Source organism: Haliotis rufescens, unplaced genomic scaffold, assembly GCF_023055435.1.
Source record: "Haliotis rufescens isolate VD_foot unplaced genomic scaffold, xgHalRufe1.0.p SCAF_17, whole genome shotgun sequence".
In the NCBI taxonomy this organism is placed as follows: domain Eukaryota; kingdom Metazoa; phylum Mollusca; class Gastropoda; order Lepetellida; family Haliotidae; genus Haliotis; species Haliotis rufescens.
In genome coordinates this window covers 8468509-8486561 of record NW_025963857.1, presented here as the reverse complement: position 1 = coordinate 8486561, position 18053 = coordinate 8468509, and the positions used below count along the sequence as shown (strand labels likewise).

At 40.4% G+C, this 18053-nt stretch overlaps 1 protein-coding gene across 1 annotated transcript; it reads left to right on the top strand.

Moving 5' to 3' along the window:
- The first annotated feature begins 7372 nt into the window (after positions 1 to 7372).
- LOC124122967 lies at positions 7373 to 13151 on the top strand. Its single transcript, XM_046486223.2, has 2 exons — positions 7373 to 7624; positions 10194 to 13151. The coding sequence occupies exon 2, from the start codon at positions 10214 to 10216 to the stop codon at positions 12170 to 12172; it is 1959 nt and encodes a 652-aa protein (XP_046342179.2). The 5' UTR covers positions 7373 to 7624; positions 10194 to 10213; the 3' UTR covers positions 12173 to 13151.
- Positions 13152 to 18053: the final 4902 nt, after the last annotated feature.

The window sequence follows — 18053 nt, the reverse complement described above, 5'->3', positions numbered from 1 at the left end:
CATATATAATCTAACTTTAGGATAGCAGTACTAGGAAAAGACTTATCGTTGTTGGAAAAAGTTTAACTCTGGTTCCCTCTAAATGGCTTGTGTATTTAGTTAGGTCACATTGGTGTGACATGATCTGTTGTCTTGTAAAGGCCTTTTGGGATGTTCTTACTCAAAACATGGTTTTGCTGGAGAAATATTTTATACAGGCTATTATCAACAGTTCTTTGTTTATAAATATTTTACAAATTATAATAATTTTCAGTTTTGGTAAGAAATTAAGAATTTTCTTCAAAGATAAAGGCCTTAATACAATGAGCCAACATTTGCCTTTAAAATGTCAGTCCAGATTCTGTTCCGATGTCCAAAACCTTTGTGTAACATTTAGAATGTCTATTTTTCTCGGTGGACACATATTTGTACGAATATGTTGTATATTTTGCCAAGCTTGGTACATATCATCTTTTCACTTTTATGCATTCTTTAATACCATGTATATATGGAGGGGACATTGGATGACGATCACGTCCTCTACGGGGCCACTCGGGGGCACGTTGTGTTGAGGTGTTTGGGCTGGAACCAGTTTCAAGATGAACACAATAATACCCTCCATAGGGATCTTTGTTTAGCCTCGAAACCCTGGGTTGTTGAGGGCTTGCTGGGAACATGGATATATGCAAAGGGACACAACTTGGATGATTTAACTTGGAATATCACTGTCTAGATTAAAATTGGTTTCACTTTCCACAGGTTTGGGAGTTCAAGTCACTGCATCTATATCTCATTATTAAACAAAGTGTTAAAAACAATTTTTATAATCATTACAAGCCTTTTTTTAGATTTGTAGATGAAGTCATATATTGACATGCTTTTCAAAATCAGCATTCAAATATCAAATGGTTAAATATTATTATCAAATATTTCATTATTCAGAAATGAAACTAGTACCTGTTCTGCAGTTCAAGTTATGGCGATAATGTTAAAATGGAAGTAAGTAACATCTCCAGCCCAATTATTACTTTTACACCTGTTCTTGTTACCATGGTTACAGCCTTGCAACAGCCAGGTAAATAGCACAGTGTACCAGTCATGCCAGTGTGCACTGAATTGAAATTTGACTAAGTCATCATTGTTTAAATTTGTCATCTTCATCATTAAGTGTAAATGTCCCTCCATCTTGAGATCAGGGCGGAAGATATATGGTCTTTTCTTTCTTTGTGTGTGTACATCTTTAAGTGAAATGCCTGCACAAATATGGATATGAGTTCTGAAGCATCCATACGCATCTCTCTTTGCTGTATATTTTATTAGATCTGACTTGGGTTTATATGTACAACAGGTAACTTACATGGTTTAGGATGTGATATTGAAAGTTGGATGAATTTTGTTTCATGAACTTTGGATGATTTTACAAACAAGGATATACTTATTACTTCTACTTCTTGTTAATTGTATATTGTTTTGTAAAGTTGTTTGTTTTATGAATATACTTGTTTATTTTCAGTTCTCTAACCGTTGCTAACATTTGATTATGAATGAAGCAAAACGAAGTGTTCTATTGTCAAATTGTGAAATTAATTATGATTGTAAGTAAATATTTTTCTTTGCAGTGCAATTTTCATTTTCGAATGTACAAATATTTTCCTTTTCTTCACAATCATAACTATATGTTCAATGCCAATTTTTGCTATTTTCTTTCTGATTTTTGTGTTTTCAATGTTTCATTTATACGCTAATGAACAAAATCAGCAATACTGATCCATGACAATATGTTGACTTCATGACATATTATTCATTTCTTGTGTAATTCGAATAGTTTAATAAAAGACCTGTTCAATAGTTAAGCCTCCAGGACATCAAACGTTATGAAGAACTTTGTTATGCTTTAAGTCAAAAAATAATCTCAGGGCATTTGGGAAAAAGTGTTGTAAAGTTAAGTTCAGTTATCTTGATGAATCTATATATGATGTTTGAGCTTTCCCTTGTACAGGCTTCTGCACACTTGCTTGTTCTGTTTGGATTGTTATCATACATGCTGTTGATGTATAGTGTGTTCTTACAATTATGATAATGCAATTCTTGATGGCTATTTTCTAAACACTGTATGAACTGTCAATTTGGCTTCAAGTAGTTGGATGAACATACCAGTGTTCATTCGCTCATTTCTCTAAATAAATAAATCTGTAGAAATAGAAAGGGACCAGTACTATTAAGGGGAGGTAACTCTAATTTTGCTGGTTTTGCCATAGTGTTTCTAGGTGGTGCTCAATATAGAAGTCACTGACAAAAATATTTTTTGAGATCAAATATGTTTAATGAATATTAATTTTAAGTTTTAAAATGTTACCTCACTGGTATGTATATTTTCAAGATTATTTCCAGCTCAATGACTGTAGTTTTGAATTATTAAAACTATTTTTGTGGCTTGATGATATTGACACAGTGTTATAAAATTATAGTCATCAAGATGTGGGTGAATGGAGGCATCTGACTATATATGTTGCTATGCTGACCCTAGAGACCAGGGTAGGTTTTCCCTGTAGTGTGTACTTTAGACATTTATATCCATGTTTATCACTTGATGTCTGTGTACTTCATCCTAAATATATATTATATAGTTTTGATATTTTATTACTTTTTGTGTCTAATTTGTCAATAATTAATTCCTAACCAGTTTCAGAGGGTGCTAGTTAATGAATTTCACACTTGTATTCGCTGTAATAGTTGCATATTGCACTGATTTTTTTTATTTTTGAAACCACACTTTCTGAGTTGCCTCAATTTCAATTTACGTGATGAAACATGTTTGGATTCATTCAAGTGGTTTATGTAAAAGATGACAGGTGGGAAGAAGAGAACATTTCAGGTTCCATGTTTTGAAATTTGAGTGAAAGCAAACTAGTGATTATTAAAAGTGTGGTTTGAATATTTAATTAGTGTTATGCTTGGAGTTAAATTTTTGTGGGCGTTTTTAACAAATGTTTTAGAATGATGAGTATCATGGATTGTTAGTTCTGAGAAGCAACTTTATGTGAAGATTTGCTTTCACTTACAAAACCTTTATAGTTCAAATCTCTTTTCAGTCATTTAAGGTCATTTATCAGTGATATTATTTTTTTGCATGTAAATCATATAAAGGGATTCAGTAAATAAACAATAAAATTACACTCAATGTCTCTTGTTGTCAACTTATTTTACAGTCTGTGTGCCCCCTTGTCCTTTACCAGGGTGCCGTTGTACAAAACAACCTTAGCCCTACGACTATCGTAAGTCTATGGTATGGTAAGGAAGTTACGATCACCTAAGCGCTAAGATCGCTTTGTACAATGGCACCCGGACTGTAGAGAGCCTGCTTCCCATATATTGTTTGTTTGTTGTTTAGCACAAACTCAGCAATATTCTAGCTATATGACGGCAGTCTGTTAAAAATCGAATCTGGACAAGACAGTCCAGTAATTGACACCATGAGCATCGATCCACACGATTGGGGTACGATAACATACATGAACCAAGTCAGCGAGTTAGTTGACTCTTACAACAAGCATAGTCGCCTTTTACGGCAAGCATGGGTTGCTGAAGACCTATTCTACCTGGGATACAATGACACACATCAATCAAGTCAATGATCCTGACTACCCTATCCCATCTCTCGCCTCTTGTGACAATCATGGATTGCTGAAGACCAATTCTTAACCAGGATCTTCACCGGTGCCATCAAACAGTCTAGATGTTAACATCAGGCAATTCTTTCTAGATATGTTTTGCATTATCAGACTTAGAATATTGTCTTTTAATATACAGATGCATTTATTGTGAAATAATATAAAAAACATAGGTTTGTCACTGTGTCTCCTAGACTGGAAGCAGTCTCTTTTTCTAATATGAATTGAAGTAAAATAAAATATTCAAGATATATTTATTACTCTACACTGGTGTGTTGTGAATGCAAAATGTATGTAAACCTCTGTGATTTGTCTGGAATGAATGCTTCAGTTTTTTTGTTGCATTTTATTTCTTCAAGTTGATTAGAGACTTTGTGTATGTGCCAATATATCTTGAGACTGCACCAGTCCGTGTCCCAGTGGTGTTGGCCCCGTTCCTGAGTCGGGGAAGGACTTGCTTCTGTCCTGTCACAGCTATCAGTTCAATGTTGGTAGAAATGTTTTGATGCTTTTCACTGTTAAACTGATAAGTATGGTACTGACTTAGACAGTTTTGCTTTAAATCTTAGACACAACCCAGGAACTAGACAGTTACCCCTACGTTGAACCCTAGACACAACCCAGGAACTAGGCAGTTACCCCTACGTTGAATCCTAGAGACAACCCAGGGCCTAGACAGTTACCCCTTCGTTGAACCCTAGAGACAACCCAGGACCTAGACAGTTACCCCTTCGTTGAACCCTAGAGACAACCCAGGACCTAGACAGCTACCCCTACATTGAAGCCTAGAGGCAACCCAGGACCTAGACAGCTACCCCTTCGTTGAATCCTAGAGGCAACCCAGGACCTAGACAGTTACCCCTTCGTTGAACCCTAGAGACAACCCAGGACCTAGACAGTTACCCCTTCGTTGAACCCTAGAGACAACCCAGGACCTAGGCAGTTACCCCTACATTGAAGCCTAGAGGCAACCCAGGACCTAGACAGCTACCCCTTTGTTGAATCCTAGAGGCAACCCAGGACCTAGACAGTTACCCCTACGTTGAACCCAGGACCTAGGCAGTTACCCCTACATTGAAGCCTAGAGGCAACCCAGGACCTAGACAGCTACCCCTTTGTTGAATCCTAGAGGCAACCCAGGACCTAGACAGCTACCTCTACGTTGAACCCTAGAGACAACCCAGGACCTAGACTGTTACCCCTTCGTTTAACCCTTGAGACAACACAGGGCCTAGACAGTTACCCCTACGTTGAACCCTAGAAACAGCCCAGGACCTAGACACTTACCCCTACGTTGAACCCTAGAGACAACCCAGGACCTAGACAGTTACCCCTTCGTTTACCCATAGGAGCAGGGCATGGTGATGATATACAATGAACCACCATGAGGACATCATCAGAATGTGAGCAGACAGTTAACAGATCCAAGTTCCTCCCAGCAATGGACAGTTCGTGGAGCTGTCTGTACCATGGGCGGTTGGCTAGCCTAGTGGTTATAGCGTTCGATCGTCACACCGAAGGCCCGGGTTCGATTCCCCACATGGGCAGAATGTGTGAAGCCCATTTCCGGTGTCCATCATCGTGATGTTGCTGGAATGTAAGAAAAAGCGGTGTAAAACCCAACTCACTCACTGTATACTATACTCTAAAACATGAGTCTAACGAAGGTGCACACTATGGGAAGGAGCTTGAAACCGATCATGATAAGAGAGGCATTGCTGCAGGTTCTGACCGCCTCCGTGGTCTAGTGGTAGAGCGTCCGCCCGGAGAGCGGAAGGTCCGGAGTTCGATCCCCGGCCGCGTCATACAAAAAGACGTTCGGCATTAAGGGGCTAACACAAGGACTGGTCGGCTCGGAGTCAGTATACTGTGCCTGAGTGGGGTATTCATGTTAAACTGCGGCATGGTATCTCAGTGAGCTAGCACTATAAATCGGCATCAGTCCGGTCTAGTACAAGCACACACACACACACACACACACACACACACACACACGCACGCACGCGCACTTGCACGCACACGCACACGCATGCACGCATGCACGTCGCTACATAAGTGCAATAATCTTGGACGCGACGTTAAACCTCATTTCACCCCACCCGCTGCAGGTTCTACAACACAACATTAGAATCAGTCGTTCAGTGCTGATTGAGACATCTTTCTACTGTGATTGTATGATTTTGTGTAAGATTTTAACGTTTTTTATAATGTACGTCCACCCTGTAACTAAAACTGGCCATGTTGTAATGTTTCGTCGCATAATATTGACTTGTTATTCTCTTGCATTGACAATCTATATTTAATATTTAGTGCTGTCTTATGACTTGTGTGACCACAGATATTTACAAGCAAGTGAAATTTGGTGGGGGTGGGGGTGGTATGTTTAGCCTCCTGTACTCGACAAAGCAACTAGCCAAACTTGTCAAGTTTATTGTATTTATTGCTGCTTTAAGGCCAAACTGCACACATGTACATGTGAGAGCTGTTGACTGTCTAGCATTTGAAAAATAAATATAACGTTACTATAGAAGTCTATGGGAAAACGTTTGGTTATGTATTGGAGAAAACACGCTTTCGAGGTTTTGGTAGACAGAGCAGAGCGAAGCCCCCTTGGTTTTTCCCGATTCCCAGGGCATGCTCTGTCTACCAAAACCGAGGGAAAGGGTTTTTCCATACTTATAAACCGAAAAAAGAAACTTAAAACAACATTTATCAACATTTTTATGTTTCGAACATACTTTCAATGAACGTGAGGAAACGCGCGTAAAATATCTGTTGCTGGCGTACGGATCTTGAAAAGGACATTCTAAAAACCAGTGAGGCTCATCAACACCTCTGTAGCCTCGTGGTGCACTCACTGGGCTACATATATGAAGGTTGCGAGTTCGATCTTCGGGATTATAAAGAAAACATTTGTCATTTGATTTTACATTTCATTACATGTTACAATCTGATATATTAATAAAATACCCAGGACATTATATAAAATACCAGGGACATTACAACGTCCCTGTTTATGAGATTTAACCCGACTGGAAAGTAAAAGCTCACAATAGATTTTAATGCCTATAGAAAGAAGTCTCTTACTTAATAGCGATCCCAATGAATAGGTTTATAAAATTTGTAGAAAACCTGTACCTTAAACAAGTGAGGATAGATTATGCATTCATCAATTGGGAGAGAATACAGATAATATTTTAATATTATCCTCTCCAATCAAGTAAAAACAGATATATTTTCTAAATGAATTGAAACACATTTTCCAAATTTAATCCTCAACTATTTTGCTATAAAGAGATACATATCAAAAACATTTATCTGAAATAAATATAACCAAGCTGACCCCCATCAATTGTATTTTTAATGACTATCGTTCACTCGGATTGTTCAAACATACGCGTCCTATCCAGTGATATTGTACCTCTTTTATATCGTATTCGATAGACGTTTATACATGTATTTAGATAAACGCCCCCCTCAAACACCACATGAATAGCACACATATATAGTTGTAATTGAAACGGTCTATTCAGTGAGGGAGAGATCGTTTTAAAAGCCTATTGAAACGTGCCTGTCCTGGGTGCTTTGGTATAGTTCCACACAAATAAAGGAAGTATTCAAACATTCAACAGAAACCCCGAGTGGTAATAGATCATATTCATAATCAGAATGAGATATGACTGGCCTTTTGCGCATTCACAGAAGTCTACGAATCGGACTGTAATGTACAGCTTGTTGTCGGCGTCGCTGGAGGACGACGGTGTTTGTTGAACAGCTTCATGAATTCTGGAAACTGAATTCGATATTCACTTTTCATGTGAACAGGTAGCATATCTTGTTGTTGGGACCCCACCTTGGAGAATGAATGGGGAATGACTTTTGAACCCGACTGTGTCAGAATTGTACCAGAATGAAGAGTACCCTGTAGGCTTGCATTGAAGACTATCTGGATCAGTGATTGGTGGCACAAGGAGGTACGGTCCTTTGTTTATCAAGTTTATAATACAGTAAAATATGGTTATAACGAACTCCAAGAAACCTTTGGAATTTGTTCGTTATATCCGTAGTACGTAGGTGCACAATCACGCCCGTCATTTGTTTGAAGATACGCTCCATTCATGTAAAAATAAAATTATAATAGCTTAAAGACCTTTGAAACTGATTCGTGGAAGCCTCAGTTAGGATTCACTTTCGTCATATCTTGAACTTCATGAAATAATATTTGTTACATACATGAATAACAAATTTAACATATTATCTCTGACTGAAACTTCTAAGTCAGGATTTATTGTGGCGTGTAGATTAATAAAAAGTAACAAGGAAACATATTGGGGGAATTTATTTTTGTTTGGCATGATATACCACATGTGAAGTGTTTGGAATGATATCCCACATGTGTAGTGTTTGGAATGATATCCCACATGTGTGTTGTTTGACATGATATCCCACATGTGTGTTGTTTGACATGATATCCCACATGTGTGTTGTTTGACATGATATCCCACATGTGTCGTGTCTGACATGATATCCCACATGTGTGTTGTTTGACATGATATCCCACATGTGTCGTGTTTGACAAGATATCCCACATGTGTAGTGTTTGACAAGATATCCCACATGTGTGTTGTTTGACATGATATCCCACATGTGTAGTGTTTGGCATGATATCCCACATGTGTAGTGTTTGGAATGATATCCCACATGTGTAGTGTTTGGCATGATATCCCACATGTGTAGTGTTTGGAATGATATCCCACATGTGTAGTGTTTGGAATGATATCCCACATGTGTAGTGTTTGACAAGATATCCCACATGTGTAGTGTTTGACATGATATCCCACATGTGTGTTGTTTGACATGATATCCCACATGTGTCGTGTCTGACATGATATCCCACATGTGTCGTGTCTGACATGATATCCCACATGTGTAGTGTCTGACATGATATCCCACATGTGTAGTGTTTGACATGATATCCCACATGTGTGTTGTTTGGAATGATATCCCACATGTGTAGTGTCTGACATGATATCCCACATGTGTCGTGTTTGACATGATATCCCACATGTGTAGTGTTTGACAAGATATCTCACATGTGTCGTGTCTGACATGATATCCCACATGTGTAGTGTTTGACATGATATCCCACATGTGTAGTGTTTGACATGATATCCCACATGTGTCGTGTCTGACATGATATCCCACATGTGTAGTGTCTGACATGATATCCCACATGTGTCGTGTTTGACAAGATATCGCACATGTGTAGTGTCTGACATGATATCCCACATGTGTGTTGTTTGGAATGATATCCCACATGTGTCATGTTTGACATGATATCCCACATGTGTAGTGTTTGACATGATATCCCACATGTGTAGTGTTTGACATGATATCCCACATGTGTCGTGTCTGACATGATATCCCACATGTGTAGTGTCTGACATGATATCCCACATGTGTCGTGTTTGACAAGATATCGCACATGTGTAGTGTCTGACATGATATCCCACATGTGTGTTGTTTGGAATGATATCCCACATGTGTCATGTTTGACATGATATCCCACATGTGTAGTGTTTGACATGATATCCCACATGTGTCGTGTCTGACATGATATCCCACATGTGTGTTGTTTGACATAATATCCCACATGTGTAGTGTTTGGAATGATATCCCACATGTGTAGTGTCTGACATGATATCCCACATGTGTAGTGTTTGACATGATATCCCACATGTGCGTTGTTTGGAATGATATCCCACATGTGTAGTGTTTGGCATGATATCCCACATGTGTAGTGTTTGGTTCTATCTTCTCCCACGAGGCAACTCAGTAGACAGAGTGGCCACCCTGGGTGACTTGGGCCATTGCGTGTCCTCCTACCCATCCATGGGGCGTTCACAACGACAATCATCAGTCTGTCTGGTCTAGACTCCAGTATGTTGTGGCAGCCGTTATATAGCCGGGACAGTGCTGAGCGCGGCGTTAAACAGAAGACAAATAGAACCATATGTTTACCATATGAACCCCGTTGATATCTAGAGGTGTTTGGTCAGTGTTTTGACTCCACCAGAATCCACACAATACGGAAACCGAACTAAACCTGGTGTTTTGCCAAACTGAAACTCTATGAAATATTAACGCCACAGTTGTAAGTAGTCAAGCAACTACATATCTTGGGTCATGCCCTGAAAAAGAATAAACCTGTACCCCAGCAGACATGCAACGAAAAATAAAACCCAGTCAGATTTTTTAGATAGAGGCAACCCCCCCACCCCCCACCCCCCCCTACCCAACCCTTCCCCACCCCGACCCCTACACATCATCATCACAACCACCACCCCCAACCAACACCGTACCCCCCACCCCACCCCACCCCTCCACACACACACACACCCTCCACCACCACCACACTACCACCCACAAGCACCCCACACACCACCACCACTATACGCGATTCAGTGAAACATCACCCAGTGTTCGTGTAAAAGATGCTAGTGTTCACTTGTTCTGTGGTTGAACCAAATCTTTTTGTTTCAGGTGCAGCTTAAAACATCACCATGGCGACCAGCAAGAGATTATACTCCGCTGATAAGCCCATGTATGACGACAAACCTATGTATGATAAAACAAAGGGCGCTTCCATGTATGACAAAACAAAGGGGGCCGATATGTATGACAAAAGCAAAAATGCTAACAAGGGACTTTACGACAATGACAGACCTATGTACGAAAAAAGCAAACCCGGTGATAAACAGAAAATGTATGACAATAATAAACCAATGTATGATAAAAGTAAACCTGCTGATGAACCCAAGCCAAAACCGAAACAAAAACCTCCAGAACCTAAGCCTATAAAAGAAGCCAAACCTGAACCTAAGCCGAGGAAGCTGACTCCGGAGAGAAAACCTCCTCCCGAAAATAGACCAAGGCAAGAACCAAGGCAAGTGCCAAGGCAAGAACCAAGGCAAGAGCCAAGGCCATCCTACCAACCAAAACCAGTTGTCCATGATGAGGGCCCGAGACCAAAGCGAGCCCCTAGTCGAGGAAATGCAACTGTTGTGGTCATTCCTGGCCACCCCCGAGGCCTGACCCCACCCCCGGACAGATACTCGCCCGGGACAGTCGTGGTGACCCCTGACCTCCCACCCCCAGGTCCTATGTTCCCAAGGGAGAGAACCCCGAGGCGTATCAAGAATTTGTGGAAGCCTCCGACGCCCTCCCGTCACCGACGCCGACGGAGAGAGTTACCGAGGACCCCCCGACGGGGCCTGAGGAGGAGAGATCTCATCGACTCTCCCCCGCCCACTCCTTGGAGTGAGAACCCAGACCAGGGGTCCATGATGTCACTGCCCAGAGACTACAAGGACTCGGTGATCTCGGACAGAAGCATGATGCCCGTACCAGGGTCTGTGGTCAGCAGGTTTACCAGGACAGTGGTCCATGAAGACGACGTGCTGAGGACGCCAGTGTCTTCTCGATGGAGCTTCCCAAGGTACAACGTCCGTGCTCCTAGCAATCACACCTTCAGAACCTTTCCCCAGGAACAGCTGAGGAGGTATGACGCCACACCAAAACCTCCCAAAACAAGCTGGAGTAAAGTGCCAAGAAGGGGTTCCCTCATTGCGCCCCCATGGTCAGAGAAAAGACTCGTAGCTGACCCTCAAGTGAGCAACACTGCCGCCTGGGTGGGCAGACATTCAGGTTACGCTGCAGAGTATTCAAGCCGGCCAATGTGGCTCGGGTATGATGTTGAGACGGATTCAGACATACTCCAGACACCATTAGGACCTAGACGCTTCATTGGACAGGAACCGGAAGCTACAAATACTTCACGATGGGTCGAGCGGAACTTTGGAGACAGCAGAGATTGGTTAGACACGCCGTACTACGATGGGAGATATTACCAGTACGACAGAAGGTACTTGGAGGCTGATCAACACACGGAGTACCACCCGCATAGAGATTACTACCCCACAAACCCAATTCTGTACAACGACAAAGCTCACAGTACGTCCAGATGGGTGAATAAGAACTTTAGTTCAGATCCTATTCTATTGGAGAGGGAAAGAAGACGACATCGGAACTATGAACCTGGAAGAGATCACCCTAAACGCTTGATTCCTATACATGACAGTCTAGATGGTTCAGATCCTGGATACAGGGAGCAGCGACACCACGACCACAAACAAGCACTGAGGGAAAAAGACATGTATAGAAACCTCAATCGGAAACACAGACGCACGTATGATTCTCCCGAGAGCGTCAAACCCAGGCAGGGATCGTTTGTAGGTAGGCTGTCGCCAGAGATCCCCCCAGATCGCTATGACCGACATGGGGACGACGAGAGTGGGTTCTCGAGGGTGTCTGCCAAGTCTTACAATCACTACAGACCTAAAGAGCCAACCAGGGACCCTGGCTGGGATAGATACAAGGATTACGGGAAGGAAATGGACGAGATGGGACCCTCGGCGCTTCCAGGTCGGGATAATGTGCACAGGTGGCTGAGTATTAGATAAGGGCGGGCGGTGTGGTAGCCTTGTGATTAAAGCGTTCATTCGTCACGCCGAAGTACCGGGATCCCAGCATGGATATGACATCGCGCCCATTGCTGGTGTCAGCGCCATGATATTGGTGGAATATTACTACATAATATACACGGGATGTGTATAAATCTTGGTACTTTGGTACTTTTTGAAGAAGAAGTCCCCTGTTTTCGTTATGTTCTTGTCATAGCACATGGCATTGATATGTGTATGTGTGTGTGTGTGTGTGTGTGTGTGTGTGTGTGTGTGTGTGTGTGTGTGTGTGTGTGTGTGTGTGTGTGTGTGTGTGTGTGTGTGTGTGTGTGTTTGAAATGTAACACCATCGGTTTATCAACTGAATCAAGCCACGTGTAAACAAAGTCAGAAAACAACAATTAATCCATTACAAATGACCCACTTCAATGGAAGTGGTGCTGTTTGGTGTTTGTGATATTAGGAACACCTGGCAAATGTCAAGGTCAAGATACCGTGCCTTGTGTCTTCAAGAACTTGTTTCCACAATGGATATATTACTTCTGTGAATGACATGAGACTGTCACTGTCATATATCCTGTGTGTATGTGATAACTATAATATATCCCGTGTATATATGATAACTGTGATCTATCATATGTATATATGATTGCTATGATATACCTTGTGAATGTATGTGATAACTGTGATATATCCTGTGTATATATGATAACTGTGACCTACCATATGTATATATGATAACTATGATATACCTTGTGAATGTATGTGATAACTGTGATATATCCTGTGTATATATGATAACTGTGACCTACCATATGTATATATGATAACTATGATATACCTTGTGAATGTATGTGATAACTGTGATATATCCTGTGTATATATGATAACTGTGATCTATCATATGTATATATGATTGCTATGATATACCTTGTGAATGTATGTGATAACTGTGATATATCCTGTGTATATATGATAACTGTGATCTTTCATATGTATATATGATTGCTATGATATACCTTGTGAATGTATGTGATAACTGTGATATATCCTGTGTATATATGATAACTGTGATCTATCATATGTATATATGATTGCTATGATATACCTTGTGAATGTATGTGATAACTATGATATATCCTGTGTATATATGATAACTGTGATCTTTCATATGTATGTGATAACTATGATGTACCCTGTGTGCATATGATACTGTGATACATCCTGTGTATATATGTGATAGCCGTGATATATCCGGTGTATGTAAGTGATAACTATTGTATACCATGTGTAAATATGATAACTGATATATCCTGTGTATGTATGTGATAACTATTGTATACCATGTTTACATATGATAACTGATATTTCCTATGTATGTATGTATGTGATAACTATTGTATACCATGTGTACATATGATAGCTGATATACTCTGTGTATATATGTGATAACCGTGACATGTATGTATGTGTAAACTATGATATATTCTGTGTATATAGTATAACAGTGATATGTCATGTGTATGTGTATGTTATACTCCCCGTGGTTATGATATAAATGAGTATGTAGACATCAATATCGACTCGAGATGTGTGGCAGGATACCCAGATGTTTTAGTCACATGGTTCGACACAGGTGTAGATCCAGACAACCAGAGATATCAGCTGCTGTGGGTGGAATGACCCTTGGCACGGGGACTGACATAGTTCCCACCTCACAGACTTTGCTTGTTGTCAGGATGAATTCTTTCAACAGAGGAGAGAAACATGAGTCAGACTATGTCGTAATTACAATGGCTATATTCAACGACGTTATGAGGTTGTGAAAACCATGTATCACATGTCTGATCGTAGATCGTGATCGTGATTTAAACCTGTGATAAGGCTCTGTGAGAACATTGAACCCTATTCTGACACGGAGAATGGTTTGGAAGTCGAGGCATGGTTAACTCAAATTCCAGTAACTCAACTTTCCTTGTAAGACGCACCGATGACCCCAGCACAATCCTTATCGGCACTGTGGTCGTTTTATTTGCATTCCACTTGTCTCGAACAACTTTAATATATTTTCTTATAATTAACGATACTTCACTTTACTCAGGTGTCTTTGTTATTAAGCTGTCGTGTGAATGACTGTCTCTGGGTACAGTCAATATTAATGCTGATTGTAATGTAATAGTCACGTGAACTTGTGAAACTAGCAATTCTGTTCCAACTAGGATTGCGCCCAATGCTGGGCGGGATGACATATGGGGTTGAGGAGAGCCGAGTGTTGGATTACAATGACATTAACTATGGAGGGACATCTTCTTCCATCTTCCCGAGGCAAGAGAGTGAACTGATACAAAAGTCCAGTTTCAATCCTTGCCAAACTAGGCTGGTATTATGGAGTTACATTTTGGCTGGACTAACGAGTCTATGCATAGTCCAATCAAAATCGCGTAACGAAATCGAAATCCGGTTCGTAAACTGTCGTCCAGATTTCGGTCGGTTGATGTGTACCACCAACAGCAGATATTTTCCAAATCTTTTCATGTTTTTAATCAAGGCGCTCACGTGATTTGATGCATTTCGCGATGTAAGACCCCTTTTATCATAATATAGATCTTGATTATCGATCAGATCGTCTTGACTGGGCGCCGCCATTTTGTTTGAAGCAAATGCAAGTGATACGAGATGTGAAATCTGATTGGTCAATAGGAGGGGCATAGAAGGTACATAACTGGTAATAGCGCTACGATCGAGCCCAGTAATTCCAGCCTAGTTCGGCAAGGGTGGAAACTGGACTGGACAGTTAACTCTCTTGCCTCAGGAAGAGGTCTTATTCCAACATTGGTGGAAAAGTCTTTGATCACCTCAAGTTACAGTGAATAGCATGTCATCTAAGAATATACAGCTGTCATTTACTGTGATAAAGTAAATCCAATTACGTGTGTATTGTTATTTTCGATAGGCGCAGATAGCTTCAAATAAATTCATTGTCAACGTTGTCAGAGTCACAAAAACATGTTTACACATGGACTATATAGATGTGACAGTTATTATCATTAGTGTGTTTAATGTTGTAATATGTTCCCTGTGTATTTCTCGTGTATCCCCGCATGACAGCGCTTACCTTATATACAATCCGGTATGAGGAATGCATTTAAGCACTAGCGAATAAGTAGAAGCGTATTCCACTTTAAAACATATAGAAGGATTTGATAGTTATTTACTTCTTACGCATAACGCTCATAAATTGTTTACTGGAAAAAACACAAATGCATAAACACGTTTTTGTTGTCTATGGCTATACGCGTAACCACTTAAGAGGCTTTTGGAAATCTTGTTCTTGTGAGCTAATGTATAAAAGAGGCTATCAAAGAAGTGTTTGTGAAGCTAAATTGCTATTTTATTCACCGATATAAAGAGTATTAATTCGAGGTAAGCGCTATATTAAATTGCAAAGCAGGTAATAGAAAACTATGATCACAATATCAACATTATGTTGAGGGGCGGGGACAATATTGTCTAAAAATGACAATTGCCGTGTAGGTTTACTTTGCCAAGAATGGTTACCATGTGACTTGCTATCATGAATATCTTTTTGCCCTAAATCTAACCGTTAAAATCTGGTATCCTCCACTGTTAATTCAGTAATACATAATCATTATGGTTATTAGCTAAACTACATGATATACTAAAAGAAGTAATAGTTCCCCTCCCGAATTATTATTTACGAAACACATCATATGATTTCTCGGAACAGAGATTGAGTGATTATTAATTTGCACCGCATCAATAATTAACGATTCCTGTCTTGCGCAAACAGACAACCTATTTACAGAACAAAAATATATACTCACCGCAAAAAGAAACGCGAACCATAGAAACATATATAAGCATGTACGGTTAGAAGAGATATTTCCAATCTGTACCACTTTATGACAAAACTACCAATCAGTCAAGTGTTACCACAGAGTGTCTTTATTCTTATCACGATATGCTGCATGTGATTTCCAAACTTTACACGCTAATCCTGCATGAGATAAATGGTGCAATCTTGAGTCATGGATCTATGACGTCAAATGTGATGCGTTCATGAGCGTTGATTCACACAGCGTAACAGTATGTTCGTTTGTGCATCAAACAAATCATATATCTCTTGAATATAAGTACTTCTTCACATATTAACCAACATATACGGTATTTCTCCGTTCTTCTGATGGCAACCCATGTTGCAGGATATTCATTAAGAAAAGCTCTCCTAACGCAATATCACGACTGATCGCAACATATTATCGGTGTATATGCTATGTGTGGATTAATTTGTCAGCGCTGTAGGTTCAGCTCGATCCCTCACCACCGTATACCTGATGCTAGGTGCTGTGTTGTTCCATCGATGCCAAACATGTACATGCAATAAACTTATTTGTTGTTCTGTGATACGAATTCGATATTTTGTCTTCAAGTAGAACCACGTGCATGTCACAAGATATTCTTGTGAAGACGGATTAACTGACCCTTTAGGAATTCCGGTGAGGAATTCCGGGGACTCCTGGGGGCTCGTGATGGATCGGGGGTCAGGCTCGGTAACCTGGGTGATTGCGTGTCATGTATGGAATCCTAGAAAGGACATTGTCTCGTTGTGAATGTGCGTTCGAATCCCTCGTTTCTCTCCCAGTCAGCTACTGGCCCAGTCCTGATCATTTTACAAGCAAGCATAATAAAGCTTCACACTGCGGCGTAAAACAACACACACATTCACTGGTTCATGGACATAGAGTTCAGCACCTTATACTAGTATTTAGGGACATTCATCACAGCCCCGTGTCCTGGTATTCATGGACTGGTATGGCAATAAGAATCATAAGTGTGAATGACGGATTCGAACCCACGATCATAGGATTCTGACTCTGTCCAGCGAATTGTGGCACCTTAGACGACTGGTCTCCTATAACATCAGTATCATGGAGTGTACGGATGAAGATGGAGATCTGGATGGAAGGGGCGGGATTGTTCAATGGGTAGACAAATCCATGGTCATAGTAATTCCGAATTAAGGGATAAGATACAAAAACACACGTCACAAAGTTAGGAATCACACCCTGGTACAACAAAACCATTCCCAATATACTAGAGCAGCATCATCGAAACAAAATGTGTTCAAATTGCCGGGCAAAAGAAAGTATACACCAATGTTTGATGGTGGTTAAAAATGAAACAAACAAAAAAATGGTTATTCGATAGTATTTGATATGTGTATCATGGTTGTGTTTTGGCGACCGTTTTCAGCTTAAAAACGGTTTCATAACGTTTGTAATGTTTTGGCAAACTCTCATTTTTTAAGTGTATCCTTTTTGCCCCGACAGTTTATGAATTAATAATTTAAATCAGCAATCCTTCAGCAAATCAGGATTAAAATGTATGATACGATAACATGCCTGGATTATTTTGCTGATGGTTATGTTCAAACACACGTGCACACATAGACACTTACAAACACCCACACAAACAAGCTACAAAGCTGTGTCAATACCACGCCGGTATCCAAGCAATGCCTCAATGTAACTTATCTGAACTTATTCAGCGAATCTCAACGCCTATCATTCAATACCATATAGATCACAGTCGGTGCATTGACTTCTACAGATTTATTACTGTTCCGCCGAAGAACAAAATGATCTGTTCCCAAAGCGGAATGTTACTCCATTCAAACCACATAGCGAGACACAGCGACGTTTGCTATTGCAATATATACGGCATGGTGTTCCGAAGTATCCATACACTCTTCCAGAAATAGCATTCAATAGACAAGCGTTTACTCTCGACAAGATACGTACATGCCCGTCTTTAATACCTTTGACCTATCTTGTCCCAGCGAGAAAAACTCTTGTTGTCA